Raw genomic sequence first — 23,848 nt, forward strand, 5'->3', positions numbered from 1 at the left:
ACCTTTCCTCTCCATTCAGATTTTGCACTTCTTCTAATAGTTTATGAGGCTGAACTGCCTCACACTGATTCCCCTCAGCTTCAGGGAAAAGAAATGGAGTCCTCACTGAGGAGTTCATTCTTTTAAATGCTGCTAAGATGTCTGCAGCCCCTGTGGCTGGCTGCTTTCTGCCTTGCTGCCCTCCCCTCCATGCCACTCACCTCTCCATGCCCCCCACCCCTCCATGATGACTTCCGGGGATGCATTTGCACCTGCAGATCCGTTTTGGATTGATCTTTGTCCCAGAGAGAGACTCAGCAGGATTGGCCTGGCCATCCCTTCCTGGGCCCATCGGGGCAGCTGGCTGCCTCCCAGCAACCTTCAAGATGCCAGGCTGTGCTGGAGAGCTCCCACCAGCTCCCCTTCCTAGGGAGGCCCCTCAGCCCTCACCCCTGCACATACAGACCTAAGAGCTTTTCCAGGAGCTGCAAGATTTGGGGAGAGAGGGGGAAGGGAATGAGAAAAGGCATTGCCTAAACACTTACCCCACATGTTAGGAACTGAACTAGTACATCCTTCACATACAGGGTCTCGTTTTATTCTCCCAGAGCTCAAGAAGCACCTGTTGTTTCTCCATGTTAATGAAGCTTAGCCAGGTTAAGCAGTTTGCCCCAAATCACACAGCAGAACCCAGATGCAAACCCAGGACTGTAGACTCTAAAACCCATTTTTCTGAGTCTTTACTTTCCTGAGCCTTTTGCCTGCTTCATCTCTGGGATTGGTGGATCCAAGGGAATCTCTAAGGGTACTTTCTATGGGGGGAGGGGGGTAAGTTAGCTGCTGCTGGACCCTGGTAGGCTGGATGGCCACACGGGGAGGGCCTTGGGCAGAGATGCTCAGATGTGTAAGCCAGCCAGCCTGGCCACCCTGCCCCTGCCCAGCCTGGCCTCCATCTTACCTTTCTGTGACCTTTTTTCCTTTCAAGGTGCATTTGTTATTCATTTTAGACAGATTGTAAGCGTTGCAAAATATCAGTGGGAAGAAAGACCCCTTAGGACACACCCCAGGTCAACGTCACTCTTTAATGTCATTTCTCACCAGCCTGTCTCCCCAATTCTATGCTTTTCAGTCTCTGCTAAAAAATATTGGTTGCCCTCTCTCTGTGGTTCAAGGGCTAATCCTAGTTGAATTCAGGAATTTTCTCCCTAGTTTCTGCTAAATCTTTACCCTCCCCTCATCCCAGTCTCAGAGGAGCTCTGGTCTCTGGCTGACTTCTTCTAGAAGCTTAAAAGGATAAGGTAGCAGAATCCTACAGAGACCGTGTCAATGTCATCCCAGACTCTGGGCCAGCCCAGGCAGAGAAAACTTCTGCAATCATGTCTGAATAACCCATTCTAGGAACCAACCAACTCACCATCAGGAAGTTCTTCTTGCTGTCTACCCTCAATCTTACTCACTTTCACATCAGTCCAAACCCTTGCTCACAATAATCTGGCCCTCACACTGGGCACCCTAAGTGAGGATGGGGGTTGAGGTTTCAGCCCCATCTCTGATAGAGGCACAAGCAGCCTTTAGCTCTTCTGGCTCTGGGTACCAGGGTGACATAATAAAATCAAGGTGGATGGCAGCTTATTATGTTTTAACTTTCCTATTACCTACCCAATAGCCTAAGCTGCCAGTAAAGCAGCCATCCCAGCCTGTTAGTATCTCTTTCCTGGAGAAGAGAGGCAGAAGGCAGGGACAGTGCCTCCCTGAAATGTCAGGAATAGACGCAGAGGGAAGCTGACACTGTCCTAATGAAGCCAAAGCAGGTATTTATTTACCGGGCTCCATCCGGAGGCCCTCTAGTTGGTTTCCCAGCCTGCAGCGCTCCCCCCCTCCTCACGTAAGTCTACGGAGGAACCCATCCCAGGCTTTTACCCAGGATGGGAGCTGGTTTATTTATCTGTTGGCTAGGCTGGGCTGAGGGGGCCCCTCCCTTAGTCCCCAGGGCAGTGTTTTTCTCTTTTTGCCATCTCTGCTCTGATTCATTAACCACACATAAAATGATATAAGGATTATGCCTTCAAGAGCCATTTGTCTCTCTGCCCAGCAGTGGGCAGTTCCTCTGAGAATAAAGACCTATTGTTTTGTCTTCTCAGGGCCACAGACCCCAGCTCCAAGGTCCACAGTACATTTATCCAGGTCCCCGGCTGCAGGGTTTCCCATCCTGGGTCGCAAGCGTTGTCATGGATGCCACGTCATCTTCCTCCTGTGGAGTGGGTGCCCCGAGTCTTGCAAGTTCCATCTCTTGCCAGGCAAAGGTCTTTTACAAAAGAAGCCACCCTCTGCAGCTTTGTCTCACTCATCCCTCTTTTCTTTTTGTCTCGCTGGTTCCGGATCTTCCCTGCTGCCCACTTTTGCTCCTCCGCCCAGGTCCCTCATTTCAAAGTGGCCCCAGAGGAGTTTATCAAGTTCCAGTTCCAGAGATTCACAACCCTGAACCTCCACCCCAGCAGCACTGACATCAGCGTGGCTGTAGCTGGGATCCTGAACTTCTTCAATTGCACCACCGCCTGCCTCATCTGTGCCAAAGCAGAATGTAAGTTTCCCCAGGCTGGCTCCACCCCAGATGGTCAGGTCGTGTTGATTTCAACCTGAGTGATTTGCCCCCGGCTGCAGATGATACGCCAAGAAGGGGCGGGCTCCTTCCAATCGTGGGAATGACAACCAGAGGGTTCGGGGATTCCGAAGTGTCCTTGGCTGTTCGTCCGTGTGTGTAGGTGAAAGAGAGCAGTCCAGGAGCACCCTTTGCCAGAACTCCCTGTGCATGCGCGGAACAGAGAGGAGCTCAGTTACAGGGAGACTGGCCAACCACCAAGCCTTTTGGCATCTGCAAACGCAATTCCCACATTTTCAGCCTCATTGTTAAGGAGCTACAAAAAGAGAGAGAGGGAAAATATATAATTGGATTCCTTTGTACTTGATGGGTTGAAGAACTTCTTTCCTTGGAGAGTAGATTTTTCTGATGGAACAAGGTCCAAGGTCAATTCCCGATAAAGCATTTTTTTTTTTTTGCAAATGCAGGTTTTAGAAATGCATTTTCTCTCTCAATTTGCGACATAAATTTAGTGTTTATGAGATTTAGCTAATTTAAGCCAGCACATTCCAGCAAATCTGTACATCTGTGTGCTGCCGGTGACAGCTGTGCACCACACACAGTCAGACAGGTGCTGGCTACTGGCTACCACTGGGACCCGGAGCCCGAGACGCAGGCGTCTGTGTCCAGTGTGGCTCACCTGTGCAGGTCTTCCCCTGCGGGTCTGGGTGGGCTGCACCGGAAGAGGTTCGCCATCTCCATAAGGCTCCTCTCTATGGCTCCTCAGAACTGCTCTGCGGTGTAAGTCCCTCCTCCACCCTGGAATCCCTACAACATCTGAAAACAAAAGCCCCCTCCCTGCCAAGGGTCAGAACCATCTTCTTTACGGGACCTTTGCACCTTACTGACTCCACCTGTACCTTCATTCATTTATTCAACACAACGTGATTATTTGCTCTGTGCTACCCAAGAAACAAAGTAGCTGAGTCCCAACTACGTATGCTTTTTGTATATCTTATTTAATTATTACAACAACCCAGTGGGTTTGGAAATGTTGGAATTCCCCATTTTAAAGTTTAATACAATTTATAGTGCAGTTCCTCAGTCTCTCTAGCCACACGTCAAGTGCTCAATAGCCACGTGTGGACAGTACAGATATAGAACATTTCTGTCTTCACAGAAAGTGCTATTGGACAGCATTGTTTTAGATGATAAGGGTTTTGTGGACGAAGCATTTTGTGGCTAAAAAAAAGAGAGAAATGTTTAGATAACACTTCGTTCTATCTCTCCCTCATGGAGATTGTCAGCACACATTAGCATGGACACCCTGAGTTGTCCTGTGGCCAAAACAACTATTTACCTCAGCATCTTCCAAATAGGTTTGATCATATGCCCCCAGAAGGATGCTGATCTAAAAGCTCACAGGATGCTAGTATTTGATGGAACACAGCTGGGATATGTCGCATTCCACCAGGTGACCCTCCTCGTGTAGCATCCTCGCAGCATTGAAAGGTGTAACAGAATCAAGGATTCTGCCCCGGAAATTTCTGCCACAAGCCCACTCAGGCAGGACTGAAGTGGCACACCCCAGGCACCCAGCGAGAATGTTGAGAGACAGAGGACAGGCTGTAAATATGCCCAGGCAAAGATTGTCCTGCAGTCCTCATCTGTGCTGGGTACAGCGTCTCACCAACCTGACAGGAAGTTCTTTCTTGTGTCTAGCCACAGTCCCTCTTGCTTTGAAGCTGAGCCCTGTTTCCTCTGCTTCAGCTCTTACTGGGCTTCGGGAAGTAAGTTGTTCAGATGTTTGTTAAACACTTGCTGTGTGCCAAGTACCATGCTAGATACTGTTGCCTCCTAGCCCAGGGCTGTTTCCATTGGAATTGACATTCTCCGACATTCAAACAGTTCCTTGCAGATTGCGAAGCACTTTCACTTATGTTTTCCCACTTTACCTCCCTCTTTCCCAGTCATTCTGAGCGGAGCAAAGAGTCTTGGAGCTGCTAAGCGACTTGACTTAAGGTCACGAAGCTGGTGCATGACAAAACCAAGACTCTTAACTCCCGGTCCTCCGACTATGAGCCAGGGCTTCCTCCTCCGAGGCCCCTCCCACCCTCCTGGGCTACACCAGCAGACTGAGAGCAGCGGCTCAGGGTGGGCTCTACCCAGCAGGAACAGTGTCCTTTGAAGGGCAGAGATCTCCCTGGAACAGTGTGTCCCCTTGCTCCGTTGAGCGGGGTGCGGGATGGCCGAGCACAAAGTCCTGGAGGGGATGAGCCCGCCCGAGTGCTAGAGAGGCCGGCCCACATCCCAGGGGAGACGCATCAACCACACAGCGCTGCTCGGACGACTCATGTATGGAGGCTGCTGAGTGACCCTGGCCCCACCTACCGGGGGGGAGGGAAGGTGGGGCAGAGCAGGAGAAGTTCAAGCGCAAAGAGGATTCAAAATCTAACCAAAGGCTGAAGAAATGAAGGACTGAAGGGAAATGCAGCTCAGAGCTTGGGAGGAGACACTCTTCCATCTTCCTTATTAATGCAGGGCCAAGAGACACTGCAAGTCGAATTAGGAACAGGAATCTAATTCTATTTTCCTGCTGTCAAAATTAAGCATAACAGAGATTATTCCCTGGGGAATCATGCCATGTACTCTCCTCCCTCCCCAAAGTAGATTTTCAATAAGCAGGTTTTGGACCAAGTAGAGTTGTACTGTGGATTACATTATTTTTCTTTAATGGGGGAAAAAAAATTAGAACATCTCTGCAAGTACCTAGTTCCAGTGAGGCTGGGGGAGGAGAAGTGAGGAGCCCAGGCATGGCCCTCTGGTCATCCCCGCGGAGCCTGGGGAGGGGGGTAATTTGCTGTTAGGGGACTTCCTAGGAAAGTTGGGGTTCCCCACTACTGTCCCCAAGGCCCCTTTGGTGAGCCCTGCCACAGAGTTACCTTTTGAGACACTCAGGCTGGACCCAGAGCCTTTCACTCTTTGTGGTCACAAGTATAATATGCCGTGTGTTTTCCTGGTATCGTTGTACATAGCTCAAATCAACTTTTTTTTCAGGCTTGCTTTGGTGTTTCTAAGTATTTTAATGTCCTTTTTTGTAGCTACAAGTCCTGAGCCCCTACACCCTCTGCCGTTTATGTGCTACCTGTGTGATCTTGGCAAAGTGACTTAGGCACGTGCTAGCCTCTGTTGTCTCATCTATAAAATGGGGATGAGGCTTCCTCCCTCCCAGGGTGGTTGAGGGGATAAAATAGGACGACACAGTGTATAACAGTGTCCACACCTAGGGAACACACAGCACGCATGGCTTTAACTCTCTTTCCTTTCTGGAATCCCTTTTGAACAAGGTCAGGTCAGGACCTGCAGTGGCGTGACCGGAGTTCCGCTCTGTCCTTGTAACATCCCTGTGTTGGCTAAACTCGGTCCAGATGTTGGAGAGGAGAGACTCTGGTCTCCTGGGGAGGAAGTGCGGCTGAAAAGAAACGCAGGCTGGTTCAGTAAAATGGGAACAGTCTTTGCAGGCAAACCAAGCTGCTCCACCACTCATGAGCTGTGTGATGTGAAGCAGGTCACTCTACCTCTCTGAGCTTTAGTTCCCTCCCATGTAAAGTGGGGATAATAATGCATCTCAGGGTGATTGGGTGGAAGGTATCTGGGCCCAGAATGTAATACACATTTAATTACTGTTACTTTATCCTGCAACCCTGGTTGTGGCAGTAGTGGGTGGAGGACTGGTGTGTCGGGAATGATACCCAGAGTCCCGTGTGAGTAGCTGGGGGACGAGGGGGACAGTAGTTGGCCTTTCTAGTGCCACCCCCAGGAGGCACTGTGAGAGGCCTTTTGCTTATGGTGATACAAATTAACCACTTACGGAACACTTCCTATATAACAAACACTCTGCTAAGGGTTTGAAATTATCTCATTTAAACCTCACATTAACCATATAAGATGGGCTCTATAGACATTTTTATTATATGCATGAAGAAAAGAGAGATTAAGTCCATTTTCAAGGTCACATGGTTCTTGTTACCTCCTCTCCCTGCATCTCCGAACACTGTGGAAGAGGCAGAAGTGAGGGACCATTTTTCCTATTATTTTATGGGAGGACTGAGGCCTTCCCAGGCAACTCAAGTGGTGAATCAGAGGCCAGAACTTGGAATCAGAAACCTGGGTTTGGACCTTGGCCAGTTAGTTCTGTGATCTGTCCCAGTGTCTCTCCTGCTGCAGTGATTTGGTGTCTACCCAGGAATAATGATAATACCTGCTTCCAGGGCACTTGTAGGGTTAAATCAACAGTATGTGAAGAAGCTTAGGAAACACTGAAGGCAGTTCTCAGGGCAGGGATGCCTCCTGGGCCCCAGTAATTAATAAACCAACAAACGCCCTGAAGTGGAGAGGCCGAGGGGAGCGCAGAGGGCAGGTTCTCCCCACGCCCATCCTTGCCATCAGAGAAGGGGGCAGCCTCCATGGCCGAGCAAGACAGCAGGTGGTCCTCCTGGGACTGAGAGGTCTCAGCCTGCTTCTCCATCCCCTCTCTGTCTCCCCCTCTGGCCCCCGTGGTCTGGCCCTTTCTGCCCTTTCTCGGGGCCAAGCCCAGGTATGGGATGGGACAAAACCAAGAAGCAGGTGAAATAGGTACATCATTCAAGCATTTGAATTTGTTCCGTGCCCCTGCCCCACTGACAACACCTCGGACCCTCATCCCTCTCTCTCCATCAGAATCTGCTCCCTGGAAAAACAGGACATGAAAACCGTACACCCGAGGCACTTGCACCTGGCAGGGGGAGGGTACTGGAGATGTACTAGGTTTAGGGCACGGTGCATGGTGGTGAGCTCACATAGTCTCCCTAAATCCTCGCCATAATCCTCTGGTCGGTATTCCATCAGCTGCCTCCCACAAGATTTTAAAGTGTCGCCCCTGCTGGGAATATTAACATTTTCCAGCATCAAAGCTTGCAGCCCAGGGAATCAGCCAGTGGAGAGGAGGGATGCCCGTTGACATGATTATTTATTCTTAATTTTTGATACAAAGGTCCTCTGTGTCCCCTGCAGACCCATCCCTTAGGTGTTTGTGTCCTTGTCCTGCAGACCTGTGTAACCCCTGCTGTGCCTTTCTCAGCCTCTCCATCCTTTTCCTCCCTGCCCCACCTGGCCCCTGGGTCCCAGTCCCAGAAGCCAGTCTCCCTCCTTCTTCCTAGAACAGCCAGCCTACTGGGTTTCACATCGATCCATCCCATTGCATCCTGAGCGAGACTAATAGGTTCCCCTGGTCCCTCTCAGCCTTGGCCTCGGCAGGCAGACTCGCTGCAGGGCCAAGGGTCCCTCAGGAGAGGAGGGTCAGGGTGGAGGTGGAGGGGAAGCGGGGAGAGAGCAGCTTTTAACCCCTCTGGTGGCAGCTGCCTTTGGCAAATCCCTTAGTTCCATGAAACAGATAGAGGTGAGGAGAACGACAATTGGAAAATGCCAAACTGCACTGAAAAACTCTAATCTTCTTTATGTAACTAAACCACTTTTCCTCTTCTGCAGCTGCTTTCCGCTACCTAGAATAAAAAAAGGATCCTTTTCTGATTCATAAAGACTCTCTGGGCTGGAAAGACATCAACATTTTTGCAGTTCAACTTTCCGACCCCTGGTTTCATTCCCTCTACAACCATCCTCAAATGGGGCTTCAGTCTTTCCTTGACTACCTCCAGCAATGGGGAACTCACTCCCTCCTGATGCAGCCCACTGCCTCTTTAGACGCTTCCAACAGAGCTTCTTCCTTATGATAGCTAAGTGCGTCCCCCTGCGACTTCCATCCATTCATTATTTCTGGGGTTAGCCCTTGACTACAAGTCAAGAGCAAGTCTGTCTTATGACAGCCCTTCCCCTCTTCCTCAGACCAGGCACCCACTTCCTTCCGTGGCTCCTCAAGTGACGTGGTGTCTGTTCCCACCTGGCAGGGCTGCTCCCCTGATCTGTTAGGATGCAGAGTCTCTCTCTTCCCCCAGCGGTCTGTGTTCAGTCCACCGGCAAGCACCGTGCGCCCTACCTCACAGTGGGGATGAGCCGAGGAGTTTGAAATAGGAGCCCTGCCCAGCACTGTGAAATAATTACAGTACATGTTATCTACCGTAATACATGCATATATGCATAAGCATATGCTATCAAATGTTTCATATGGCTTATAACCAAGGGCTGTATTCTGTGAATTGGATAATAAATCCTGTGTGAGTTGGGAGAAGAGAGAAGTGGGTGGGGGCTGGAGATCGGAGAGAGGGTTTGGGGGAGGAGATGGGGTGAAGGACCATTGGGATGTGAGCGAGTGGAGGAGGGGGGATGGATGGAAGCCAGATTTGGGAGGTGCCTTCTGGGTGACAGACACTGTTCTGCTGACTTGCCATCCTCTGACTCCCCCTGTGAGGTGGTTATGACCCTTATCTCACAGATGAGGACATGGAGGGGCAGAGGGGCATAGAGAATGGCTCACACTAGCTAACCTACGGGCGGTACAGGAGCTGGGATTCACGGCCCACCTGGCGCTCTTTCTGTTACTTCAGGTGCAGTGCAGCCTGGGAAAGGGAGTGACTGGGTAGGAGATCCTGGGGGCGGTTGCGGACCTCCCAGGGACTCGCTGCCCTTCTCCCCTGCCCTCCCCTGGGCCTTCCCTGCCCCCCAGCAAACAGTGTTGGATGAGAAGGGGAAGGGATACTGCTTCCTTGTTTAAAGGGCAGCAGAGCACCCCAAGGGGCAGGGGGTGGGGTGGGGCATGTGGGCATCGATTAGAGCAGGGTCCCCAGTTTCCCTGACACGTTGGGGCTCTTTTACCCGGGAGCTCAGTGCACCTGCCAGCTTTAAAGGGATGAAGGGTCCCTGGGCTGCCTTTGCCAGGCTGCTCCATGCTGTGTGTAATTGTACTGTCACTCCCCAGGCTTTTGTCTTCTCCCACTGAATTTCATTGCCCATCTGAAGGATCCCAGGGGATTTGGCCTCTCTCCCCGTCGGGCTCCAGAGATTCTCCCTGCTGCATTCCAGGCCCTATGCGGGTTCGCACCCACCACTCCCCCGTTACTCATACCTCCAGCTGCTGCCTTAGAGCATGCCCTGGCAGATCTTTCCTTGAGCCAAGGAGATGGCCAAGGCTTCGGCAGCTCCGGCTCTGTGGCCTCCCCGACCTCCTTGTCCTTTGGATCGGGTGCTCAGACCTTTGTCCAAGTGGGATTTTGCTTTTCCCATCATCTCTGAGAAGATGTGAATATTCTCTCCATTTTACAGATAGGACACAGTGGAGCTGCCCCATAGGAAACCAGATTTTCAGGCCGCCAAACGAAATAGGGATATCATTTGGGTTGTTTTTTTAAAAATTTTTATTGGAGTATAGTTGATTTACAATGTTGGGTTAGTTTCAGGTGTACGGCAAAGTGAATCAGTTATACATATATCCACTCTTTTTTTAGATTCTTTTCCCATATAGGCCATTACAGAGTATTGAGTAGAGTTCCCTGTGCTATACGGCAGGTCCTTATTAGTTGTCTATTTTATATATGGTAGTGGGGATATGATTTGAACTTTGCTATAGACTTAGCTACAGGTTCCTGGCCTCTAAGCTCCTGAGGGCAGGGTCTGTCCCTAATCTAACTTCTCTGCTGGTGTCCTATTGGCCGGGTGCCGGGCCCTTAGGACAGTGAGTGCTGGATGAACAGATGTGTACCTTCCTCCCTCTTCCTTCTGCCTCACTGAGTCACCATTCCTGACCTTTGGGTTCTTGTGGGGATGCGTAGACACAAAAGAAGTAACACTGATAGTATGCATGCCAGTTCCAAGTGTGCTTTCACATAAGATCACAGTGAGTTCTCACCTGTTATGCCCATTTTACAGATGAAGAGTGGAGCCTTGAAGAGGTTAGATGGTTCTCAAGGTCACACAGCCAGCGAGGGTTGACCCTGAGCTTGAATCCAGATCTTCTGCATCTGGGTTGGCAGGAAGTGCCCTGGCAGCATCAGCGCCACTCTGTATGGAAGCCGGTGGTGAGGGACTGGGAGGGGCACCGATAGCAACAGGGGGTCTGTACAAGCCTCTATCGAGGCCTGTTTGGGAAGGAAGGAAAGGCCAACCCGATGCTGGGCTTGCACGGCCTGGGTTTCTGAAGCCTCTTTGTGAATAGCAGGCCCTCCGGGGGCTCCCTGCTCCCTGACGTAGCCTCCAGCTCCTGGGATCACCTTCTCAGGACCTTGGGGATGGGAGTTAGGGGTTGACCCCACCTTCCGGAACTCCAGTCTCCATCATGCCAGGCCCGTGGGCTCTACCCTGCTCCCTTTTCCTTGTTAACACGGCACACCAAGGCTTCCCCGCCAAAGCCCAGAGACGCGTGTCTCCAGGCCTCCCTGGGTTCTGTGCCTGATGCTTCCTGCTGCATTTTATCCTAAGAGGCAGTCTGTCTCAGGGGAAGAGGGTTGGATGGAAACGAGAAAATGGGGATTCTGGTCCCAGCTGTGTTCCTGGGCACATCCTGTCGTCTCTCTACAAAATGAGGGAGGTGCTAGGAATGCTCTTCAGATGCCCCCCATCTTACCTTTTGGTTCTCAAGGGTCAGGAGGGGGCGTGACCTGAACAGAGAGGGTCATATCCATGACATCTCCGCATTTAATATTCCCTTAACCAGTACAGACACCAGAGCACTGGGATCTTTGGTTAGAAAGCAACCCTTCCCGGGCCATCCTCAGTGTGTGCAGACTGTGTCTGGGAGAGTTATTCCTCTCCTGCCTCCTGTTCGCCTCTGTGCTGTGGGATTCGAATACTTTATAGGATCCTTGGGAGGACTTAAATGAGATGAGCCATTAAAATGTTTAGCCCATTACCTGGAACACAATAAGAATTCAATAAATGTTACTCTTATCATTGATTGGCTTTTGAGAGCAAATGCCTGTAGGTCTCTTTCCATTGGAATTGAGACTGCTGTCTTCTCAGGAGACCTCCCACCCAACCACACACCCTCCTCCTGGCCTGCCTTTTCAGAGACAAAGCAGGATTAAGACCTTTGTGTCTCGGTGACATCCTTCTGGAATCCCTCCTCCCATATATGCTAGATGGCAAATAGCGAGGGAAGGGGAGAGTCTTTAGCGCACAATCCCAGTTTTCTGTTTTGTTCTGGTCCCACATGATTGCCTGTTGGAATGCAATTCAAGACCTGTTCTTTCATAATCATAATAATACCTTGTCTCAGTGCAGCCATGGTGCTCTGAGGAGTTCAAAGGCTTTCGCTAGACCTGTTTTCTGGGCCTTGTGATCTTGAGGGAATTGCTCCCCGACTTCCACCATGGAAATAAAGGCTGGATGTAACATTTATGAGGGTTCACCATGTGCAAGGTTCTGGCCTAAGCACTTGGTGTGTTACTTCATTTAATCTTCTCCACAGCCCTGAGCTCTGGCCGCTGATATTACACACCTCGAGGCACACCTCGCTTTATTGCGCTTCGCAGATACCGCTTTTTTACACATTGAAGGTCTGTGGCAACCCTGCCTCAAGCAAGTCTATCGGTGCCATTTTTCCAACAACATTTGCTCACTACGTGTCTCTGTGTCACATTTTGAAAATTCTCACCATATTTCAAACTTTTTCATTATCATTATACTTGTTATGTGATCGGTGATGTTACTCTTGCAAAAAGATTACGACCCACTGAGGGCTCAGATGATGGTTAGCCTTTTTAAGCAATAAAATATTTTTAAATTAAGGTATGTACATTGCTTTTTTTAGACATAATGTTATTGCACATTTAAGAGACTACAGTATAGTGTAAACATAACTTTTATATGCACCGGGAAACCCAAAAATTCTTGTGACTCGCTTTATGGCGGTGGCGTGGAACCAAACATGCAATATCTCCGAGGTCTGCCTGTATTCTCATTTCTCAGGTGAGCAGCTGAGGTCAAGAGACCCAGCCACATGAGGTCACCCAGTGAGCAAGTGGCCAAGTTAGGGAAGGAAGCCCAGGCCTGGTGGTCTCTGAGCACAGGTCTTGGCTGCTGAGCAACGCCGCCCCCAGGGCCGTGGGAAGGAGTGGGGGTTCTCTTGTCCGACTCAAGGGAGCCTCACGCTCTGCTTTCAAAGAGCATTCCCCAGGGAGTCGGGGGAGGCCCTGGGCGCTGAGGAGGGTTCTTTTCATTTGAGATGGGGTGACAGGACGCCCCAGAGGTTAAGAGACTCGCTCAGGTTAGGGTGTGGCTGCTTAGCCAACAGGGGGCAGACCCGCGACCCTGACTCCCGCCCGAGTCTTCGCTTGTCCTGCTTTGGCTCCCGTGTCTCCCGAGGCAGCGCCGTGGACCCTCAGGGGCTTTGTCCTCTCTTCCCCTGCAGGCCTTTTAAACCTCGAGAAGCTGCTCCGGCAATTCCTGATCTCCAAGGACACGCTCTCGGTCCGGATGCTGGATGACACTAGGGACCCCACCCCGCTCCTCAAGGAGATCCGGGACGACAAGACAGCCACCATCATCATCCATGCCAACGCCTCCATGTCCCACACCATCCTCCTGAAGGTGGGCGCTGGGCCGGGCGGGTGCCGCTGGGCGCCGAGCAGTCCTCCCCCTCCCCCTCCTTCTGAGCTGGCACTCTGCTCGCTTCTTGCCTTGGGCATCCATCCTCCTGGGCCGAGGCCGAAGGAGCCCGGGGCTGGACTCCTGACCCTGACAAGCCTCTGTGTGCTTCAGTTCCAATGGGCGGCTCCCGAGAGCTGAAAGGAGAAAGCAGGGTGATGGCAATGCCGTAGAAACATGGAACTCATGGTGCAACAGGGCAACCACCAGCTGAAACACTGGCCAAGCCTAGACCTGCCAGGGGCTCTGTGGTCCAGGGGTTCCTAGGAGGGGCTGGGGGGGGGTGGATCACTTGGGCACTTGGGACAGAGGCTATTTGCCAAAAGGAGTAGAAGCATCTCCATATTTTGACAACCAGGGCAGTCACATCCGTGTGTATTACTGAATCTCGGGCATGTGTGTAATCCTTACACGTGTACTACAGTTCACCAAGTGCTGTCATGTAATTTCTCAGTGTAATCCTCTCCATGACCACGTGAGGTGGGTGTGATATCTTCCCTCGGCAGATGAAGAAACTGAGACTCTGCGAGATGAGCAGCTTTGTCCAACCCCTGGCCCTGTAAGGAGCAGAGCGAAGCTGGCATTGGTTCCCTTAACAGCAAATCAGCCCATTTCTTCTACCCCCCCGGGACACAGAGGGGCAGGGTGCTAGCCCCTGAATCAACATACACACATGGAAATGGAGAGAGAGAGAGAGAGAGAGAGAGAGAAGTCAATGCCTGGGGGTCCACTCTGGACAAACAGCTGCAAAGCTGCAAACTGCTGGCATCCTTGGAATCACTGGCTCCACTTCCTGGGCTGGTGGTTCAGCTAGGCAAGCAGCCCCAGAAAGAGTAGACCCTGCTTCCAGGCTCCGCCATGGCTCTGGCAGCTCCCCCAGCCTCTCCAGGCACATTGGCCTCTTCTAATGCCATTTTAATTGCACATTTAAGCGCAACCTGCCATCTTCCAGTGGGGGAGTGAGGTTCCTCATTAACCTCTGCCGAGCCATGAGGAGGCCGGCAGACACGCGATGATTCTCTCTTCCTCTCCTTCCCTCGCTGTCTCCTAACCTCCCCACCCCAGCTAGTTTTGTCTCAGAATTAATAAGACATTAGAATGAGTTCTCTGAGTACTGCGGGCTGTCCCTTCAGCCTGTTGCTATAGTAATTTTCCACAGCTCCAAACCCACGTCTGTCTGTGTTGGTATACCCAACTCACAGACACACTCAAACACAGAATTTTTCTCTTTCTCTTTCTTCTCTTATGTCTGGAACTATGATCGAGGAAGTCATCAAAGACAGAAAAGCTCCTCTAAATTTCAGGGCACGAGAGATAGAGGCTGAGGAGTCCTCAGGAAGGTGGGGAGTAGGGAGTGAGATAGATTTCCCTCAGTCCCCTTGCCAGGGGCGGGTCGGAACCTACGGTAGCTGGTTCCTACCTGGACGGGCCCCCGGTGGAAGTCTTTTAGGCTCAGCCCTTGCCCAGGAATATTTCATCGCTCCCAGCATATGCAGTTGCCTCCCCCCTCTTCTTAATATGTGTATTTCATTGTTGAAATTTAGGAAAGTACAGAAAAGCACACAGAAAAAAATAAACATCATTCACAATTCCATCACCCAGAGAGAACCACTATTAAATTTTGATGTCTAGCCTTTCTGCCTTTACAGACACATTTTTTCCTTTTCCAAAATTATTATCACACTGCACACACTCTTTGGAAAACTGTTTTTTTTTTCCACTTAATAATATGCCATGCATTTTTCTCATGTCATTGCATATTTTTCTACAAATATTTTAATGGCTGCATCATTTCCTATCACATGGATGTACCATAATTTATTTAACCATCCTTTATTGTTGGAGATACAGGTTGTTTTCAATCTTTGCTATAATAAATAATGCTGGGATGCACATCTTTGTACATAAATCTTTATGCAAATTCATGAATATTTTCTGAGCATAAATTTCTAAGAGTGGAATTACTGAGTTAAAGGTATGCATGCTTTTCAGGATTTTGATATGATTTGCCAGATTGCCTTTTAGAAAGGCTGTAAGGATTTACACTCCCACCAACAGCACATAGGTGTCTTATAGCACCCTTGCCAATAGTGGGTATTTTCATTATAAACGCCTTTAATTTTTTTTATGGCTGTGCATTTGAAGGAAATTCCCTTGTAATGATCATTATTAGCAAATGGTTCTGCTGGGTGCAGGCTTTCCTGAGGCCCCCTGTCAGACTCAGCCCTTGTGACCTTGGAACCAAATCCATCAGTGACCAGCGAGGTTTCGGGAAACCTTGTTCCCATTTGAATTCCTAGCAGCCCCAGCAGGCCGGCCCTGCATCCGTCCTGGACTCAGTCCGCATGTTTCCCTGGAGCTCCAGACTCCTCTTTCGTGGGGCTACAACCCGGCCTTGAGGGGCCTCAGGGAGGATGAGCTCAGTGTGGGAAGCAGTGTGGTCAGAGGCTGTACGGAGCTTCTGGGAGTCTCGGTGTGCACTCCTGAGCCTGGCCCCAGAACTAGGCAGCACCCCGCTGCCTCTTGATTTCAGGAGGATTTTCAGAGTAATCCCCTACTTTATTGAGCGGCTGTTCTGGCAACGAACTCCATGTTTACCCAGAATTCAGGTCTTAAAATCCAAGGATCTCTTGTCTCTTATTTTTAGGACAGCAGATTTCACAAAGTGGGTTTTAACCATCTGACGGTGCCCTCTCCCAGCCCCATGCCCCCAGCCCATCCCTGTAACCCGGGGACTCTCGCTGGCCTAGGCAGTGGTGAGAGGCAAGGGCATTAGTATACGGACAGCAGTGGGGGAGGGAAGGGATGGAGGTGAGCATCGTGCCCCACCATCTTCTTGGAAGTGGAGGAGGCAATGTAGCTTTGCTGGAGGAAGGAGGAGCCTCCCGTCAGGGTCCTTGGGCTCTATCAGGACCCCCAGTGTAATCTTGCCCCAGGCATTTGTTTCCCATTGGAATGGCAGTGATATAATTACCCTGGCCTATCCTTCAAGGAGCCTGTGAAGGTTCCTGTGAGAATGCTCACAAAGTTATTGGAGTTCCTTGGGGGATCAACATGATGTAAGGGGAAAATTTAATCATCCCTGGCCTTGTTTTTTCCCCCCATGCACCTCAGTAGTCATGACAAAAATGGTTTCCCAGGGGCCCAGGGCTGTGGGCTACATGATGCAGATCTAACCGACTGTCAGGAGGGATGAGGGCCCTGGGGAGAGCTGGGCTCATTATTTCCGTGATCTCCTTGTCGGCGTCTACAGCACCTGTCACACTCCAAGCCAGGCACGCCGACAGGGAAGGTTGCTTAGGGGTATTTATGATGGCTACGAAGGTCAGACAAAAAGAGGCCCTTCTGAAGTCACAGCTCTCAACCGTGGGCTGAGCCTTGCTGATGCACTGTGACCAAGGGCATGTCACAGGCAACTTGCTCCTCACTACTACTAAAGGACCAAAGTTTGCAAATGATTCGCCTGTTTCCAACATTACTGCAGATTCAGGAATACACTTATGAGTCTCGCTCACTCTCATCCCACTAGGGGTGGAGTTAATTTGGGAATTGCCTACAACCCACAGACTCTCTCCTATCTATGCCTCGGCCCCTAAGAGAAGTGTGTCAGTAGTTCCATCAATATCATAGCCCTCCAAGGGGAGTATTAGGCTGCCTGGCTTTAATTTCATCTTTTCCATTTATGAGACGTGTGATCTTCTGGACAAGTTGCACAGCCTTGGGTGCTTCGGTTTCCTCAGCTGTCAAATGTGGGTGGTGAAGGAGTAATAGTGCCTACCTCATCAGGTTAACCCAAGTAAAATGCTTTCTAGTGCTTGGTGCAGACTGAACAGTGAGTGAGTGTTAGCCATTGGTATTGTTAATGGTTGTGGGGATAATGATTATAGTCTGTTTTATTATTTGTTTCATTTCCCATAAGGTCACTTTGGTTTCCAGAATACCCAGTTATATCCATGGGAATGTGTTTTACCTGAGAATATCAGCTACTAGGAGTGTCACTGCAGGGGTGGGGAGTGGGGTAGAGGGGGAGGGACCCTACTCTAGAGGCCAGGGTTTCTGTGCTCCATCCTCCAAGGTCGAGGGCAATGTAAGAAACAATCAGTCAAGATGGTCTGCTCTGCTGGTGCTGAAGGATAGTGGACCAGACCAGGGGCGGACATTTGGAGCCCTCCCTGCTCATGCATTTCCAGCGGGTTTTTATTTTCCTCTCTAATCTCCTTCTCTTCCCTTTGCAGGCAGCGGAACTGGGGATGGTGTCAGCCTATTACACATACATCTTCACTAATCTGGTAAGACATTTTCACAGCTCACCTCCTTGGCATAGAGAGTATCATTAATTAGGGTCCGTGGGGTGTGACGGAATGAAGCCCGGGAGATGGGAAGTAGGGAAAATGGAACAGAGGAGCAGAAGCCAGCCAGAGAGGCAGGGCATCTGAGAAACATGGAAACCCAGGAGCCACTGGGATTCTCATCCCAGCAATTCTTAGCCTGGAGAGAATGGAAATTTGGGGAATCTAATGCCTCCATTCAGATGCCACCAGCAACATAGCACTGAGCCCTCTGATGGATGCTCTCCTCTATAGGTCCAGTTACTGGCCTGCAGTCCAGTCTCTACACAGCCAGACCCTTATGCTGGCTGGCTCAGAAGTAGGAAAGCTAGAGCACAAAAAGTATGCGTGTCCTATGTACAAAGGTGTTATAACTGGATACACCTCCAGAGGCCATTCTTGCCAAATCCCCTTGTTTTGCAGCTGAGAAGACAGTTCTGTAGAAATTTTATTGAGTCAGGTTGGAGCACTATTTTTGCCATGTACCAACTTTGTACCCTTCAACAAGCACTGAGCTTTGGTTTCCTTATCTGTAAAATGGGCATAAGGACAGCTACATTATGGAGTTGCCGTCATTTCGAAATGATGTAATTTAATCTGCGTGTAAATATTTTGAAATTGTAAAACATTAAGAGATGTGAAAGGTTGTTGTGAAGTATAGACACACTCAATTAGAGAGTAGAAAGAACCTCAGAGAACAGGTTTAAAAAAATTATAACTTTTTGTTTTGAGATTATTATAGATTATTATTATTATAGGTATTATAGATTACAGGAAGTTGCAAGGATAATACAGAGAGGTACCATGTACCTTTAACCCATTTTTCTCTAATGGTTACATCTTACATTATTACAGTAAATATCAAAACCAGGATATCAAAATATCAAAGCTATTAAGACGTGTGTAGATGTGTGTAACTCCTACGGCAATCAGGATTACAAAACTATTTCATTACCACAAAGATCTCCCTCAAGCTACCATTTTATAGTCACACCCACTTCCCTTCTTCCCACCATCCCTAACCTCTAGCAACTGCTGATCTGTTCTCTATTTCTGAATTTCCTAATTTTATATAAATGGAATCATGAGTAAATGACCTTTGAGGTTAACCTTTTTCACTCAGAGTACTGCCTTCAAGATCCATCAGAGGTGTTGCATAAATCAATAGTTTGCCCTTTATTATTGCCGAGTCGTATTTCTTGGTGTGGATGTACCAGTTTGCTTAACTATCCACCTATGGAGAGACGTAGTTTCCAGTTTTTGGCTATTACAGATAGAGCTGTTATAAACAGTCATTCAGAGAAGAGGTTTAATTATTTTATGCCCTTATTTATTTTATAAATGCGCGAGATATCCAGATCATTTAAGTAGCCCCTTCATCCAGACGTGCTTTGATGTAACAGGAGCTGGGCCAGGCATTCGGAATTAAAATGGGAATAAGAAACCAAACTGGCCCAGGAAAAAACTATTGCAAGGTACCTGTCCTATTGCATAGTGACAAATTCTATGAGACGTGTACACAAAATGCTTTAGACCCTAGAGCAGGGGTCACTTGCTCTAGCTGGAGCAGGTAGGGAATGCTTCACAGAAGGGGCCTTTAAGCTACACCCTGAAAGATAGGTAGGCTTTTTCCTAGACAAGCAAAGAAGGGAAGAACTTTCGGGGATGAGGAACAGCATATTCACATACCTGGAGATTTGAGTGACTTCAAACTTATGCACTGCTCCAGGAATGGGTGTGCCAGTTAATAATTATTCATTTGTCTATTTGTAGCCATTCATGAAAGTAACCTACTTAAAAGATGTAAGGCAGGTATCAATGCAAGATCCTTGATGTGTTTAGGGAGCAGAATTCAACCTCACCGTTATGACTCTTGAATCTTAAAATGGAAAAGGTTACCTAGAAGTTAAGCCTTTCTTGGCCAACACAGGTGGTAGGGTAACCTAGGTGATTGTGCAGTGTCCATTCCGGGATTTAGGGACCAGGTCTCCTGAAATGTCCTGCGAGGCTGAGGAGATGGCTGCCCAAAGAGACAGGCTGGGATTCTGTGGTCCCTGTTCTTTTCCAGCTGGAGTGTCGTGAGCAGCCCTTTCTTGGGGCTGCTGTGGAATTGTTCTGCCTGCAGCATCCTACAGGCCTTTGCTCTCAGGGTTGAAAGGCCCCTCGAAGAATCCAGCATAGCTGCTTTTCTGGTGTAGGGACTCCCTCCACGGCAGGCTTGCCCCACCACAAACCTGCCGGTTCCACTGTTGGAATTTTTCCACTGAAGTCTAGCATACATACAGAAGGCCACACAAATCATGTGTGCACTGCTGAATGAACATTCTCCAAGTGAGCACACCTGTGTCAGCAGCACCCTGATCCAGAAATAGCCCATTGCTAGAGCCCCAGAAGTCCCCCTCACGCCCCCTCCCAGTCTCTAGCCCTCGAAATGTAAAGCACAAGGAACTTCTTTGTTTGCTTATTTATTTTTTCCTGTCTAACACTGCTGCTGTAAATCACAGCATTAACATGGAAAAGGGTAGAAAAGGATTAGACTATTCCCAGAGCAATGCAAAAGCATTTGCCTAACGTAAGGAGGCATCTGGGGGAGCCCAGCAAGTTAGCAGAAGAATAGAGAGAGATGAAACTCCAATTGTGTTCCATTTGGGGAGCCTGGGAAGTAGAGGGGAGGAGAGGGAAAAGGCAAGCCAGGGGCCGCCTGCCTTGTGCCCACCTGCCAGGGGCACCCCCCATGTTCAGTTAGCCAGGGCAGCAGAGGAGGAAGGAGTGGGGCAGCAAGGAGTCACGGAGGTGTCTTTGCAGATTGAAGGAGGCTAGTCTTTTGGAAGATAAGTTCCCAGGATGGTAGTGAGAATAATGCGCAGTTGCTTGGCCTGGAGATGTTTAAGAAAGCGTCACCCACGCTGCAACCCACCACTCCCTCTTCTCAAACATGGTAATAATGATTGTGATGATGAATCTTGTGGAGAAAGCACTGGCCTGTGAAGTCAGGAGACCTGGGTCAAGTCCCCACTCTGCCTTATACTCACTGTGTGACTTTGGGGGAGTCACGTTGACTCTCTGGGCCCCAGCTTTCTCCTTTGTAAAGTGGGGGATAATCAAATCTTACGGGGTTGTTGTGAGGATAAAGAAAACTGCATTATAAATTGCCAAGTACTATATGTTTTGAAGGCATTATATTTTTTTTAATAGATCTTTATTGGAGTATAATTGCTTCACAATACTGTGTTAGTTTTGGTTGTACAACAAAGTGAATCAGCCATATGCATACATATATCCCCATATCCCCTCCCTCTTGCGTCTCCTTCCCACCCACCCTATCCCACCCCTCTAGGTCCTCGCAAAGCACCTAGCTGATCTCCCTGTGCTATGCTGCTGCTTCCCACTAGCCAACTATTTTACATTCGGTAGTGTATATATGTCGATGCTACTCTCACTTCGCCCCAGCTTCCCCCTCCCACCCCGTGTCCTCAAGTCCATTCTCTATGTCTATGTCTTTATTCCTGCCCTGCAACTAGGTTCATCGGTACCATTTTTTTTAAAAATCCCATTACAGATGGCCAAGAGGCACATGAAAAGATGCTCAACATCACTAATTATTAGAGAAATGCAAATCAAAACTACAATGAGGTATCACCTCACACTGGTCAGAATGGCCATTATCAAAAAATCTAGAAACAATAAATGCTGGAAAGACTGGTGAAAATGGAACCCTCCTGCACTGTTGGTGGGAATGTAAATTGATACAACCACTATGGAGAACAGTATGGAGGTTCCTTATAAAACTAAAAATAGAACTACCATATGACCCAGCAATCCCTCTATGGGGCATATACTCTGAGAAAACCATAATTCAAAAAGATACATGTACCCCAATGTTCATTGCAGCACTATTTACAATAGCCAGGACATGGTAGCAACCTAAATGTCCATCGACAGATGAATGGATAAAGATGTGGCACATATATACAATGGAATATTACTCAGCCATAAAAAGAAACGAAGTTGAGTTATTTGTAGTGAGCTGGATGGACCTAGAGCCTGTCATACAGAGTGAAGTAAGTCAGAAAGAGAAGAACAAATACCGTATGCTAAGGCACTGTATTTTTTTTGTAACACTCTGATACTTTCAGCTTTCAAAGAGCTTTTGTCCTTCTTGGGTGGGCACAGAACGAGATGAGCTTTGGGAGCGTGCCTCAGTCAGAGAGTTCTTTCAACTTGGAATTAACAGGATTCACACAGTTTGTAAGTTTGCAAGAGGAAATCAGAAAAGTAACTGCATGAATGATGATGGCTGAGTAATAGCCAAGAAAATAGAAGCAAAGCTGTTGCAAAAATCAGTCAGTGAGAGAATATGCTGGATGCTTCTCATTAGTGCCTTGGCTTTCTGGAAGGGACAGACCTCTATGAGGAGTAAAGAAACTATTTTTAAGTCCATTCTTTCTGCCCAGTTGCTGTTGGAGTCTTGGGCCAGAGCATTAGGGGCTTTATGTAGAGGTTCATAAGGGAGCCTCTGTGCTTCTCCAGTCCCTTTCCCCAAATACAGATGCCACCCAGACTTTAATTTTTATTTATTTCTTGTCTGAATTCCTCAAGGATCCCCATCATGTCCCATCTCTCTAAATTCTGCCACAGTGATGCAGCGGGCACTCAGATTAGCTTTTTGAGAGTTAGCACAAAGGTGTGGGCTTTGGCATTTGTAGACATGACTAAGAATTCCAGTTTGACCTGCGATCAGCTGTGTGATCCTGTGCAAGTTACTTAATGTCTCTGAGCCTCAGTGACCTCATCAGCTGTTGGACACTAATAACACCTGCCTCAGTAGATAATACCCACACAGAAACTGACTCACAGTACAAGTTTAGTAAAGGGAAGGTATTATTTTAAAAAGTCCTATTTGTGCTTCCCATGTACTGAAAAGAGCAGGAGAATTTTATTTTGCTGCCCAGCCTCTAATGGCCTATAAAAGTGACTCCTAAAATGCCATTTTATTAATTTCCAGAGAATGACTAGAACTAGGTAGTTCAATTATTGTGCATAACCATTGTAGGGTTTGCTGGTGTCAGTAATTACTGAGTAATTGGTCAGGTCTTCATACCTCTGTCCCACCAGGTGTTAAGACTGATTTAGGGCATCTGTAATCACTGGATTTGTTTGACTGCTCTGGACTCCATCAGTTGATTATCCATCACAAGAGTTGGGACAGAAATAGCCACCATGAATCAAACTTCTAAACCATCAATTCATTTTGACCTTATAGAAGGCACAGTTTCTTTGTATCGGGGTCTGGCCAGCAGGGAGAGTGAGTGTGCCAGCCTTGAGCTTTGAGTGACGGAGGTGACTGATGCAAGGAGAGGTTGGGCCAGGAGAGCTGAGGCTGGCGGGGAGGATCCTGCAGCTATGACGGGAAGAGCGGGGAGGAACTCCACAGGTCCAGGGAAGAGCCAGGTCTGGGGGTCCAGTGGAAGCCCAGGCTCAGTGAGGTGTGTGACAAATGTGAGAGACACTTCAGCAAGAGGGCAGAGACCCAGGAACAGGGGCAGACTTGCTGCAGAACAAAGGAAGAAGTCACGGACAGGAAGTTGGTAGCTGTTGAGGGCACACAGTCATAGCAAACAGCAAACAAATATCCAGGTCTTTTATTTATATATCTTTTTCGAAATAGCATCTGGGGTAGTTTGTACTAGTGTCAGAGGTTTGATCCGTGAGACAGCTTCTTGCCCCTGCTTCTGGTTCTGATGGGTCAGGGGTCAGTCCCATCAGGGGAACAAACCTCTGATCAACAGGTAGGAATGGGTCACCTGAAGGCACCTGGCTAAGGTGGGAACCCAGCCAGAGGGTCAGCTCCTGGGGTCCAAATCATGAGAACTTTTATGGTAAATTGAGAACCAGGATGTGCCCCTGGCCAGGGATCTGGAGAGGAACGAGAAGGAAGCAGGTCCTGGTGGTTGGCCAAGGTAAGGGGTCAAGAGTCCAGGCCAAAGTAAGATGGACCAAATAAGGGACAAAGCAAGGCGAACAAGAAAATTATTCTGCAAAGACACAAAGGACACAGATGCATGAGCGACCTCGAAAATTTGTTCCTGCCTTTATCCAGATTTGTTGCTCTCTTTGTTTTTTGAACGTTTTTATTGTGGTAAAATATATGTAACATAAGATTTGCCATTTTAACCATTTTTAAGTTTACAATTAAGTGGCATTAATTACATTTACAATGTTGTACAACCATCATCACTACCTATTTCTAAAACCTTTTCATTACCCCAAACAGAAGCTCTTTAACTATTAAGCAGTAATTCCCCGTTCCCCCTCCCCTCAGCCCTGATAACTCCTAAGCTGTTTTCTGACTCTATGAATTTGCCTATCCTAGATATTTCATAATAGTGGA

General features: G+C 48.7%; 1 protein-coding gene across 7 annotated transcripts in view; it reads left to right on the forward strand.

Moving 5' to 3' along the window:
* Positions 1–23,848, forward strand: part of GRIK4 (glutamate ionotropic receptor kainate type subunit 4) — a 456,420-nt gene that overhangs the window by 279,994 nt on the left and 152,578 nt on the right. For all 7 annotated transcript variants that reach the window (XM_082339798.1, XM_082339799.1, XM_082339802.1 and 4 more), the window contains 3 exons: positions 2,395–2,560; positions 12,894–13,072; positions 17,365–17,418. In XM_082339798.1, coding sequence (XP_082195924.1) covers positions 2,395–2,560; positions 12,894–13,072; positions 17,365–17,418 — 399 coding nt within the window. The remainder of the gene's footprint in view (positions 1–2,394; positions 2,561–12,893; positions 13,073–17,364; positions 17,419–23,848) is intronic.

The sequence above is a fragment of the Balaenoptera borealis genome (genome assembly GCF_965194805.1).
Source record: "Balaenoptera borealis genome assembly, chromosome: 11".
NCBI classification, from domain to species: Eukaryota; Metazoa; Chordata; class Mammalia; order Artiodactyla; family Balaenopteridae; genus Balaenoptera; species Balaenoptera borealis.